The following is a 13,573-nucleotide window of genomic DNA, read 5'->3' on the forward strand; positions in this document are numbered from 1 at the left end:
TAGCATTAAAGGTGCAGTAAATAGGCATGAATAATACGAGCTCTGTACATGGTAATGACATTTCGTGAGCCCTAAACATGATTGTTTCCTCCTTCTTATGTAAACCCTGTGCATGCAAAAGACCTTTTTTGAAAAAAAGACCAATCTCAACATAACATAACACCAACTGTGTCCAACATTAAATTAAACATTCAATTAATTACAATGTTATTACAAAGTTGTGACTGCTGAGTTAGCGCTATATGCTAGTTAATGTTATATGCTTGCTTTTAGGCTGAAATTCTAATATTGACATTACAGTTAAAACACACACAACTTGCCACTCAGAAAAGTCAGTTTCCAATCTCTGAATAATTGATTATTCCTCAAAATCGGCATCTTCGTCTGATACAGATTTAAACATAAGGTCTGTTTATACAAACACAGAACTGCTGAAGGAGCTGCTCTGTGAAACAGCCAATCAGAGCAGAGCTCAACATTATTATTCATGACCCTTTGAAATAAGGTAATAATAGAGCATTTAATGGAAAATCTTAGGGTTGTAAATGGACATTTAAAAACGTCTCTGGATAATTTTTGCACTTAATAAAGCAACAAATCTACTATGTAGATTTTAGAGAACAATTTAATATATTATTTTAATGGATTTTTTGGTACCTTTAAAATATTAAAATACTACTAGCACAATGTTTGAATGTTTGAATCCAGAGAATTTGCAGTTTAAAAAAAACTTTCTGCTGCCCTCATAGGGTCACTTTTCTGTGGTGTCATGTCCGGGTTATCCTCTGTTTCTGTTTTTGCTGCCATAAAAACCATACAGTAGATGCGTTTGACTTCATGTGGTCTTGCGCAGATTGATCGGCACATGGACTATTTTGAGAGTTTGATGTCATACACAGGACTACATGAAGTCAAACAACAAATCATAATTAAACAAAAACTTTCGTAAATTTCTATTAAATGAAACTACTAATACCACACGTACGCAATAATCACGTATGCTATAATAAAATATAATGTGTATAATAATGTTGATATATAATATTTACATTATTATATTTTATATGATTATATATCATATTATTATATACAGTATATTATACTTTATTATACAGGCTATATTATTTTTTCAACACATAAAGAAGATGCGTGACAAGTCTTCACGCTTTGCTTCCTTTCTTTTTAAATCTCTAGGAAAGTGTCTGCTCAATTTAATTGTAATGTAATCTAATGAGAAGTCCAAATGTGAGTCACTTGATCTAGGCCTTCTGTCTGTTTTATTTTTGATACAGATGCGCTCTGGTGAAGTCATATTAAGTCTTTGTTATTGCATCTCAATTATTTTTAGCAATATTTGTTACTCAGGTGGATAAAGCACATCTGGCACCCTCCACCGACAGGAAAACCTCCCAAATAAAAAGTGCAAAGCAAAACAAAATTTTAACAAAAATAAATAGTCATGCTATTTTGCTTCGGTGACAAACTGCTCTAAAATTGTCTGTGGACAAGCGCTGTGGAAAGCCTTTATATGGAGCTGGTTTGTGCATGTTTTATGCAAATTGCCAACCTGGTGCACCCGGCCGCTCATGTAGAACACTCCAAATTCACTTACGTAAGAAGAACAATTCATGTGGGTACGCACGTGTTGTGAATTAGGCATATAAATATGAAAAACATATGCAGTTATTAGTGAATGAGACCCAATGTTTGATGTCATAGGTCTGTGCAGTAGTATTAAAGGTGCAGAAATGCAAAATAATATACAAAACTATATTATCAGGGGTGTATAATGACCTTTTTATAATAAACCATTATGTTTTTATTACCTTAGAATGAGACGTTTTTATCTACATACACAGAGGGTCCCCTTACGTGGAAGTCGCCATTTTGTGACGCCATGTTTCTACAGAAGCCCTTAATGGACAAACTTTTTTACTAAGTTAAATAACATGTTTTTTCGGTGGTGGCTACCGTAGCTTCTCTATGCGTTTCAAAAGCAAAGAGTGAGCAGTGGACTGAGCCATTGGTTGCAATTCACAACCTCACCACTAGATGCTCCTAAAATGTACACACTGCACCTTTAATAGTTTGCATGCAGAATTGCACAATACAGTAGTAACGTCTAGCACGTCGTTCTGTTGTGGTTTCTATCAAAACACACTGTGTGCTTACATTATAATGTAATGGTTATAAAACGTTATTTTACATAATTTTACATAATTTATCCTGTCAGATCGATATCGATATTATGGTGAAGAGTACAACCACAATGGCAACACCACATTTGGTTTTTATGTAATAATGCATCGAGTCCAATAGGTGTCAGTATAAATCAGTCGACATAAAATAAAACTAAACATTACAAAGTAACTTTCTCCTTATTTTGAATGTGTGTAACTTCAGGTCTGTTGCGGAGGCAACTGAAGTGGACCTAAACATGCGCGTGGGTTTGCACACGGGCCGTGTGCTGTGCGGGGTCCTCGGTCTGCGCAAGTGGCAGTACGATGTTTGGTCTAATGATGTCACACTGGCCAACATGATGGAGGCAGGAGGTCTGCCCGGGTCAGTCGCCCATCACATTTAACAACCACCTATCAAACCCATTGAGACATTTCTTGTAATTTCTTGTCAACCGCAAGTCACATATGCGTAAAGCGGGAGGGTAAGAGTGTGATTTTTTTGTCCCTCCACCAACAGGAAGGTTCATATCACCAAGGCAACGCTTGAATGTCTGAATGGAGATTATGAGGTGGAGCCGGGCTTTGGCCACGAGAGACACGCTTTCCTCAGCAAACATGCCATTGAGACTTATTTCATCGTGCCCTCACACAGACGTAAGGTACAGATACATCATCATCACGTGGGTCACCTTTAAAGACAACACGAAACGGTGCACACAATTTTTTAAATGTGATGTTTTCTTAATGCACAGGGAACATCATGCGGAGTTGAATTTGTCAGGTTTTAATTGGCGGAGAAAAAAGTGAGAAATTTGTAATACTAAAGAAAATCTATTGTTTAACAAAGCTCTTGCGATACAGAAATGTGAGATATAATGCAAATTTAATTTAGTCAATGTGTAGGAGTGCAATAACATACAGCAGGGGGGAAAGGTAGGACAATTCTGATGGCCCATGCACTATTTGGGCCCCCAAAGATCATTTTTATTAGTAGTAACATGGGTTTGGTAGACGACCCAACCTCATCATATTTCATAGGGCCCAAAATTGCTAGTGGCACCCATGATATACAGTATAGTTCAAAGCTAACAGACATGGACTTTTATTCATGTGCATCTTAGATTTGATGTACTTCAGACCCATGAGAGATGTCTTTTATCTATTAAAGGTTTGAGTTTTGCATTTCATCTAACTAAATCTCACAGATCTAAGAGACCAAAATAATGCGATGAAAGGATTCACACACAAGGCTTTACACACCTCCTAGTCCATCTGGAAGTCTTTACAAATAGATTAGACAGTTACTCACTTTCTCTTTTATCAGACAATAGTTACTTCAGCTATATTCACATTTTTTTTCAATTTTTCTGCAGATTTTTCCAGGGCTAATCCTCTCGGACATAAAGCCGGCGAAGAGGATGAAGTTTAAAACTGTGTGTTACCTGCTAGTGCAGCTCATGCACTGCAGAAAGATGTTCAAGGCTGAGATTCCATTCTCCAATGTCATGACCTGCGAGGACGACGATAAGGTGTGTGATCATTTGCATATGTTTATCTTTTCGAAAATGAAAGGTTCAGTGATGTTACTCGGCAGCGCTTGCACGACCTAATTAATATTCATGAACTAAGTCATAAATATCACCGTGTCATGACATCACAACCCGCCAGTTGCCAGTGAGAAATTGTCATTGCTGCATTGTTTCCACCACTTAGAGCGCTAATATTAACATGACAAATGATACAATCTTTTGCGTAAAGATAGTGCAGAGATATAATCACAACTGCATATTTATCGTTCTCATCTTCTCATGACTGTGTGAGCGTGTTTTGACTTGTATCAGTGAATAATAAAACATCTTATCACCATTGCATGTGTGAAAAAATATGCAGAGAAGTGTTGAACATCCATCTGTCACCATGTAGATGTGTGTGTGTGTGTGTGTGTGTGTGTGTTCATGCACCAGGTTTAAATGTATGTAAGGTATTGCATTACAAGAAAAGTTTAAAATTCTACTGAATTTCAGTAAAAAACAAGTAAAACATTTGGGATTTTTAGCATTTACTCATCCAAACTCATAGCACTTATTAAATTGAATGTCACTCTAGTTTTAATAGAAGTGTAAATGTAGCTTTTTAAGATATTTGTCTCAGATTTCATTTAAAAAATGCTGTGTTTTAACAAATAATTGGGTAAAATATGGACAAACCTAAAAGCTGAGTTTAGATGAACCCATGCTGGGTTGTTTCAATCCAAAATGCTGGACTGATTTAACTTTTGTTTGGGTCAATATGGACATTTTCTAGGTTAATTTAAACTAACGGTTGGGTTTGTCCATATTTTACACAATGTGTATCACTTTTGAAGACCTTTTTGAATAAATTCATTCATTGAGGGGATTCATTCAACGGGTTTCCAGAGACGAGCATTGAGAACAGCTTCAGAGAAGCTCCGCAGTCGGACCTCGTTTTCGGCAGGCGTGGTGCAGAACTCACCAGGATCCAGAGTGAACCGTTACATCGGCCGTCTTATAGAAGCCCGTCAGACAGAATCAGAGACGGCAGACCTCAACTTCATTACCCTCACGTACAGGAGCAGAGTGAGAGAGCAAAGAGTGAGTAAACACATATACTGTACACACATACAGGTACAGATACAGTGGATTCATTTATGGGTAAACATGCACTCTAAGAAAAAAAGGTACAAAAATTATCACTTTTAAATAGGTCCTAATATGTACCATTTTGGTACAGATATGTACCTTTGAGGAACCAGTATTTACCTCTAAGGTACCAACGTGTACCTTTGAGGTACCAATATGCACCTTTTAAATCCAAAAGTGTACTTTTTGGATAGGTACTGTACTGCCCCAGTGCCAAATTTTGTACCTTCTTGTTTTCAGTGGTCTGAGTGGGTGGAGACTGTGGCTAGTTCTCACACAAAGGTGGTCACAAGGGCTCTACCTCTGTAACTAGAAGACTTTAAAATGACTTTAAAACAACTATTGCAACATTACAAGTCCTTTTATAATGTCTCATGCAAGAGCTACCACAACATTTGTTTTTCGCAATCACGTTTGATATCACATTTCTGTGAAATCTCGCGTCACTTTGAAATCATTACTACAGTGTAACATCATGTGTGTGATCTCGTGGTCTGGTTGAATTATCCAGTGTTGTGCGTTCTAAGGGTCTGTGGTCGGCCATGGATTTAAAACCGTTCAAGATGTAAAAATCGTCCAGTGTTTCCTAGGCATAAGGCACACTTCTGATGATAAAGTATCAAATAGTTTATTTCTTTTAATTTTGATGACTAACAACTAAGAAAAGTCCCAGATTCAGTATCTCAGAAAATTAGAATATTGTGAAAAGGTTCAATATTGAAGACACCTGGTGCCACACTCTAATCAGCTAATTAACTCAAAACACCTGCAAAGGCTTTTAAATGGTCTTTCAGTCTAGTTCTGTAGGCTACAGAATCATGGGGAAGACTGCTGACTTCACAGTTGTCCAAAAGATGACCATTGACACATGGAGGGTGAGAGACAAAAGGTCATTGCAAAAGAGGCTGGCTGTTCACAGAGCTCTGTGTCCAAGCACATTAATAGAGAGGCGAAGGGAAGGAAAAGATGTGGTAGAAAAAAGTGTACAAGCAATAGGGATAACCGCACCCTGGAGAGAATTGTGAAACAAAACCCATTCAAAAATGTGGGAGAGATTCACAAAGGGTGGACTGCAGCTGGAGTCAGTGCTTCAAGAACCACTTCGCACAGACGTATGCAAGACATTGGTTTCAGCTGTCACATTCCTTGTGTCAAGCCACTCTAGAACAACAGATAGGCATCTCGCTTTTGGACAGCTTCTGAGTGGTCCAAAGTTATGTTCTCTGGTGAAAGTAAAAGTTGCATTTCCTTTGGAAACCAGGGTCCCGGGGTCTGGAGGAAGAAAGGAGAGGCACACAATCCATGTTGCTTGAGGTCCAGTGTAAAGTTTCCACAGTCAGTGATGATTTGAGGTGCCAAGTCATCTGCTGGTGTTGGTCCACTGTGTTTTCTGAGGTCCAAGGTCAACGCAGCCGTATACCAGGATATTTTAGAGCACTTAATGCTTCCTGCTGCTGACCAACTTTATGGAGATGCAGATTTTATTTTCCAACAGGACTTGGCACATGCACCCAGTGCCAAAGCTACCAGTACCTGGTTTAAGGACCATGGTATCCCTGTTCTTACTTGGCCAGCAAACTTGCCTGACCTTAACGCCATAGAAAATCTATGGGGTATTGTAAAGAGGAAGATGCGATATGCCAGACCCAACAATGCAGAAGAGCTGAAGGCCACTATCAGAGCAACCTGGGCTCTCATAACACCTGAGCAGTGCCACAGACTGATCGACTCCATGCCATGCTGCATTGCTGAAATTCAGGAGCTCCAACTAAGTATTGAGTGCTGTACATGCTCATACTTTTCAAGTTTATACTTTCAGTTGACCAAGATTTCTAAAAATCCTTTCTTTGTATTGGTCTAAAGTAATTTTCTGGTTTTCTGAGATACTGAATTTGGGATTTTCCTTAGTTGTCAGTTATAATCATCAAAAATAAAAGAAATAAACATTTGACATAAATCAGTCTGTGTGTAATGAATGAATATAATATACAAGTTTCACTTTTTGAATGGAATTATAGATCAACTTTTTGATGTTACTCTAATTATGAACAACACCTGTACACTTATTTCGTGCAAATTTCTATCCTTCAAACTAAAATTCCAATAATATTTTGCTTACATTTGTTTTACATTATACTGTGTCATCAATTGTTATGCATTCCATGGCGGTTTACATTTAGCTGAGGAGCCTATAATAGGCTGTTCCATTGTGACAACCTACCTCGTATAATGAGACAGCATGCGCTTTAAGATATGTTGTCACAAAAGGTCAACATGTGTTCATCTTATTCCCGGACTGTGTCTTTTTCCATATTCACCAAAGGCTTAAGCTAAGAAATAAAACTGGACTAAAAAGTGTGACAACTAGCCTCGGCCACCTCCTTATAGTCGCAGTGACTTGGCGAAATGCAAGAGAGATGGAACGAAGATTTCTGCATCCCCCGCATTGTTCTGTTGTGCTTCGTGACTCCTGTCTCCTCACTTTCAACCTCCTCTCTCCCCCTCATCTCTCTCTCTCTCTCTCCTTCTTTTCTCACCAGCTCTCTTTCCATAGTCACTGCTCTCCGATTCCTCCAATCGCCGATTCATGTGAGATGTCCGCCCACCCTAACAGAATGGGGGCAACAGTAATGATTTGGGAATATCTGTCACACGCACAGCATACACTCCGGCTCTGTCTCTCACACACAGAAGCTCATGCGTGGAGGAGCGCAGTGGTTTTCCCTGCTCTCTGTGGGAGTATAATGACATTGCATCTGGCTCTTATGAAAATGGGAGATGCTGGTTTTTATACTCTAATAAGGCTGACGCACAAATCAGTGCGTTGCATTGATCTTTCGTAGGCTGCGTTGGAATGACACAAACACACGTTCTTGGTGACACCTACGAGAGGAACGACCAAGCTGTGCAGGTCTTTATTCATCTACGGCACTTTTATGCCCATGGGGTTTATATTTAATAAAGCAGATATAAGAGTTCTTCCTTTATATTGACAATGAAACCTGGAAACTTTTACCACGTCATAATTTTGTCTTCATGGTACTTTTCAAATGCTTTTTTTTGGTCTCATTCTCATAATCTAATTTTGAAATTAATCTAATTTTGAAATACTCAGGCAGTATTAAATATATCAAGGTTTTTCACAGAATAATGTAGGAAGAATTTATGTACTAAATCACAATTCTTTTTAGTTGTCCATCAAAATTCGATGACGACATCCATGCATTTAACGGTGCAATCTTTGATGACTAAACAGTCATATCCTTATCACGTGACCCAACCAGTTATAAAGGAGGGTGGTGGCACAGACTGTTAGGTATACAGTGACTGTTGTGGAGGGTTTTTTTGTTGAGAAAGTGAACTCTCTCAAAAGGACCTACAGTGGGGGGGGTAAGTGTTTGACACATCAGCATTTTTGTTACAGGGGGGATTTCTGGGTGGGCTATTGACACAAAATTTCCACCAGATGTAGCCATCAAGCCAAATATTGAATTCATACAAAGAAATCAGAACATTTGAGTCATAATAAATAAAGTGAAGTGACGCAGGGAATAAGTATTGAACATATGAAGAGAACAAGGTTCAAAATGGCATAGAAAGCCAGGAGATCACCTGAAATCTGTCAGTATAGAAAGAGAACCCCGGCCCTCTATCAGTACTGTTGATATCAGCTGCTTTATTCCTAATTGATGGCCTATAAAGGTTTCTCATTACCTAGGAGGCACACAGTAAAGACTTCATGATGGGTAAAAGCAAAGAACTCTCTCAAGATCTTCGTAATCTTATAGTTGAAAAGCATTTTGATGGGAATGGTTATATGCACATTTCCATAATGCTGAATGTTAGTTTGAGCACTGTGGGGGCCATTATCCGGAAATGGAACGAGCATCACTTCACCATAAACCGGCCACGATCAGGTGCTCCACGTAAGATCCCTGTCTGAGGAGTCCAAAGAATATCAGGAGAGTTCTCCAAGAGCCAAGAACCACTTGGGCAAAACTTCAGGAAGACCTTGCATCAGCATCTACTGTTGTTTCAAAGAAAACTATAAGCAATGCACTGAACCACCATGGCATTCATGCATGCTCACCACGCAAGACTCCATTGTTGAACAAAAAGCATGTTGAGGCCCGGTTAAAGTTTGTGAAAGAGCATTTGGAGAAGCCTGGGAGACTACAGTATGGTCAGATAAAAGCAAAATTGAACTTTTTGGCAGTCATTCTACACACCATATTTGGAGAAGAAATGGCACTGTCCACCACCCCAAGAACACCATACCAACAGTTAAGTTTGGGGGTGGAAGCATCATGGTTTGGGCTGCTTTTCAGCAAGGGGTACTGGCAGATGTTATATTATTGAAGGCAGGATGAATGGAGAAATGTACCGGGACATTCTGGATAAAAATTTGCTGCCATCTACCAGAAAGCTGAAAATGAAAAGAAGGTGGACATTCCAGCAAGACAATGATCCCAAACACAAGGTCAAGGAAACAATGAAGTGGTTTCAAAGAAAGAAAATCAAGTTGCTTGAGTGGCCCAGTCAATCACCTGACCTAAATCCCATAAAAAATCTATAGAAAGAACTGAAGATCAGAGTTCATAAAAGAGGCCAAAGGAACCTTCAAGATTTAAAGACCATTTGTGTGGAAGAATGGGCCAGAATCACTCCTGAGCAATGCACCAACAAAGGCTTTTCTACAAAGTATTAAATAAAGCGTGTTCAATACTTATTCCCTGTGTCATTTCACTTTATTTATTATGACTCAACTTGTACACTTAAATGTTCTGATTTCTTTTATGAATTCAATGTTTGGCTTGATGGCTACATCTGGTGGAAATTTTGTGTCAATAGCCCACTTAGAAATCCCCTTACTGATAAAAATGCTGATTTGTCAAATACTTATTTTCCCCGCTGTATATTGCCCAGTGTGCTTTGCGTTTATCCTTATACAAGTTGTGGATGATGTCTGAGTTATCAGTAAACCAGTCTTGGTGGTTCCTGCTCTTATGGCCAAACAATTGGGCTGCTTCATTGTAGATAACATAACTAATATAGGTCCACTGTTTTTCCATGATATTTTCTGAGCTCAGACAAGGTTCTGACAATCTTACTTTCGCTGGGTTTTTACAGGCAGTGTCAGGCACGGTCACACATTTTATCACTATATCATTTATATAGCCTATACAAGGCAAAAAGGTCTTTTGTGTTTTTGTAAAATGCTTGCAAATGTCATTTGGCTTTCCATCATGGCCTCCACGCAGAATGACTGACAATCGGAAACAACACTGGTTAATGGGGGCAGGATGACAGAATTTTCCTATGATGTATATCCACTGTTGAACATTGTTAGTCGACACTCTTGTATGTGTTTAATAACTGATTGAATAATTGCTATGATCTATCAAACTGACTCTTTCACTTTCTCTCACACAGTATCAGCAAGTGTATGATGATGCCTTTATCAGCGCTGTGGTTATCTCTCTCGTCCTCACTTCATTTTTCGCAGTTGTCTATTTTCTCATCATTCCACAGTAGGTAACACACACACTGCTGCAACAATGTATATCAATGCACTTACAAACCACACACTTTTTTCAACACACGATACACATTCTGCATAATTATTATTCTCTCTCTCTCTCTTTCTCTCTCTCTCTCTCTCTCTCTCTCTCTCTCTCTCTCTCTCTCTCTCTCTCTCTCGTGCTGTAGAGGTCTTCTGGTTGTGATTCTGCTGGTTTTGTGTTTGTGTTTTCACATGGCAAGTGTGATGTACCTTCACATCACTCATGTGCAGGTAACACACTCTCACTCGCACAGAAGGTGATATTAAAGTCATTCTTTTCTTTTCTTGGCTTTATTTACCTGTGTGTTCATGGGGTGTCAGAGCAGCAGGGGCATTTGCATGATTAAGATAAATCGTTACAGTTTTCACGGTATTACATTTACTGGCCTTCAGTACAATAATATCAATAATATAACCTGGGCCATATAATCCAGAATACAGTACCCCAACAGCAACCTATCAACACCCTTGAAGCCCCATTCACTCAGTATATCCTAGCCACACCCTAGCAACCACCTGAAACACCATAGTACCTGCATAACAACACCTTGCGAAACATTCAGAATGACTAAAGTGGCGGTCACACACTTATCGAACTACTGACTTCCATTCAAACGCATGCGAAGGCGTCAGACCGAAAATGTAAGCCAAACACTTACGAAATGCTCCCCGTCCATATTAATGTCCGAAAAATATGTGCATGCTCAAAGTCTACTGTGATCGCTCCTTAAAGGGACACTCCTTTTTTTTTTGAAAATATGCTCATTTTACAGCTCCCCTAGAGTTAAACTTTTGATTCTTACTGTTTTGGAATCTATTTAGCTGATCTCCAGGTTTGGCGCTACCACTTTTGGCGTGGCTTGGCACAATCCATTGAGTCTGATTGGACCATTGGCATCGCGCTAAAAGATAACCAAAGAGTATTTTTAATTTTCCGTCGGCCTTAGTACACGATGTAACTACAGAAGAGTCAAGTTTTAAATAGAAAAATATTGAAACTCTTTGGTTATTTTTGAGCGCAATGCTAATGGTCTTATCAGATTCAATGGATTGTGCTAAGCTATGCTAAAAGTGCTAGCGCCAGATCAGCTGAATAGATTCCAAAACTGTAAGAACCAAGTGTTTAACTCTAGGGGAGCTGGAGGGTGAGCATATTTTCAAAAAGAGTGGAATGTCCCTTAAAGGAACCATAAAATAATGCACTTACAACCACGCAGCACTCTGTAGCATACCCGTCAACCCTCCCGTTTTTTTCTGGGATTCTCCTGTATTTTACTGTTCTTTCCCGCCATCATCCCATTAAAATAATTTCCCGTATTTCTTCCGTATTTTAAGTCTTTCTATTAAAATAAATCTATTTTATCCGTATTTAATGTTTGCTTAATTTTAAAACACTGCTGTTACTGCTTAACTCAGAAGGTGTTAAGGTGTGCAACGTCTGCGACCTATGTGTGCATAACAAGTCACTTGCAGATGCACGAGAGAGCCATATAAACAATGATACAAGGTATACACTGCAAAAAAAATGACTTTCTTACTTAATATTTTCCGTATTGTTTTCAGTACAAATATCTAAAAAATTCCTAAATCAAGATGCATTTTCTTGATGTGCAAAATTAGAAAAAAATAAGTCTAGTTTTTAGACAGAAATATCAAAGTTAAGTGAATTTGTGCATAAAACAAGCTAAATAAATAAAGAAATAAATCTGCCAATGGGGTAAAAAAATAAGTGTTTAAGAAAAAAGTAAACTTATTTTAAGAATTTGTTTTCACACCCCATTGGCATTTTTTTTGTTGTTTGCTTGTTTTAAGCACAAATTCACTTAAATTTGAATTTTTTGTCTAAAAAATATAATTATTTTCTTAGGTCATTTTGCTTATCAAGCAAATATTTCTTGAATAAGAATTGTTAGATATTTGTACTGAAAACAAGACAACAACACTAAGTAAGAAAGTATGTTTGCAGTGTACCCATCCATTCCCTTGCATAGTAATGAAAAGTGGTGGGGGGTTGTTAGGGTTCGGGAAATTTCCCTTATTTTCAAATCCCAAGTTGGCAGGTATGAGTGTAGAAGATGATCAATATCTTTTAGACCTAGTTTTACACAGACCAGCACTGTACTGTATACTTTCTCTACTTACTTGTCACTGATATCTTTCTGATACTTTTGTATGACTTTTGTCTGTTTAGTGCTCTCCAGACTGTCTGACCCTGCAGATCAGAACGGTTCTGTGTGGGTTTTTGGTGCTTCTCATGTACTCCGTGACCCAGGGATGTGTGGTGAGTGTATGTGTAACTGTAGAAAAAAGTAAGGGGGATATCACTGAGGTGGGATACTTATGACACTGATAAAAAATGTGTCAGAATAAAAAATTACATAGAGCTGCCTATGAATGGTTTATGAGACTCTGATTGGTTTATTGAACATTACCCCCAAACATACCCATGACGCATTAAGATAATAGGTACAGCCATACTGGACCATACACTTGCACGCAAACCATTTTTTCTATCGTTAAACTAGCAAAAGTGGATTCATGTCTGCCCTAAGGGCACCTGTGCCATGTGCTTCAGACCATCATTAAAATAGGGCCAACAGATATTAACCAAATGCTCTTGGCTCATCAAATACTTTCACTTCAAATCTGCTTAATCGCGGCCTCAGGCCATTCAGAAATATCGCATTTTCTTTATCAGACTCTTAATGGATTCTGTCAATATTTACGCACTTAGAGAGCTCTTCAATTATTAATAAGATGCATTATGTACATTTTATTCTTTAGCTTTAAAACTTTATTTGCTTTCACCTATTTGTTTCTATGTAATATAACTGTATAAACGTGCTGCTGTATCCACACAGGCGGGATGTGTGCCGTGGTCACTGGACAGGAATTCCAGCGTCTCCATGGTGACAGTAATCAAAGTGAACGGGACCACCGTGGGCTCCAGCGTGTGTAAATACACTCCGTATGTATTTTTATCATGTGTGATGGCGTCGCTGTCTGTGGCCCTCTACCTACGTGTGTCATCACTACCCAAGATCCTCCTGCTTCTCCTTCTCAACATCCTACACACTGTCGTCATGGAGACCAGCAGCTATCGACAGGCCATAGGGTGAGTCGAGCTAAGCGCAAAGGTTATAAAATTGGGCTACTATTGTGTAGTAGTA

General features: G+C 38.7%; 1 protein-coding gene across 1 annotated transcript in view; it reads left to right on the plus strand.

Annotated features, from left to right (window-relative positions):
* The window catches only part of adcy1a (adenylate cyclase 1a), a 61,351-nt gene that overhangs the window by 33,637 nt on the left and 14,141 nt on the right, over positions 1–13,573 (plus strand). Inside the window, exons 6-13 of the mRNA XM_055185933.2 lie at positions 2,404–2,562; positions 2,698–2,839; positions 3,554–3,709; positions 4,598–4,792; positions 10,274–10,371; positions 10,550–10,634; positions 12,595–12,684; positions 13,265–13,518. Of these exons, the coding sequence (XP_055041908.1) occupies positions 2,404–2,562; positions 2,698–2,839; positions 3,554–3,709; positions 4,598–4,792; positions 10,274–10,371; positions 10,550–10,634; positions 12,595–12,684; positions 13,265–13,518 (1,179 nt within the window). The remainder of the gene's footprint in view (positions 1–2,403; positions 2,563–2,697; positions 2,840–3,553; positions 3,710–4,597; positions 4,793–10,273; positions 10,372–10,549; positions 10,635–12,594; positions 12,685–13,264; positions 13,519–13,573) is intronic.

The sequence above is a fragment of the Misgurnus anguillicaudatus genome, chromosome 18 (assembly GCF_027580225.2).
Source record: "Misgurnus anguillicaudatus chromosome 18, ASM2758022v2, whole genome shotgun sequence".
Classification (NCBI taxonomy): Eukaryota; Metazoa; Chordata; class Actinopteri; order Cypriniformes; family Cobitidae; genus Misgurnus; species Misgurnus anguillicaudatus.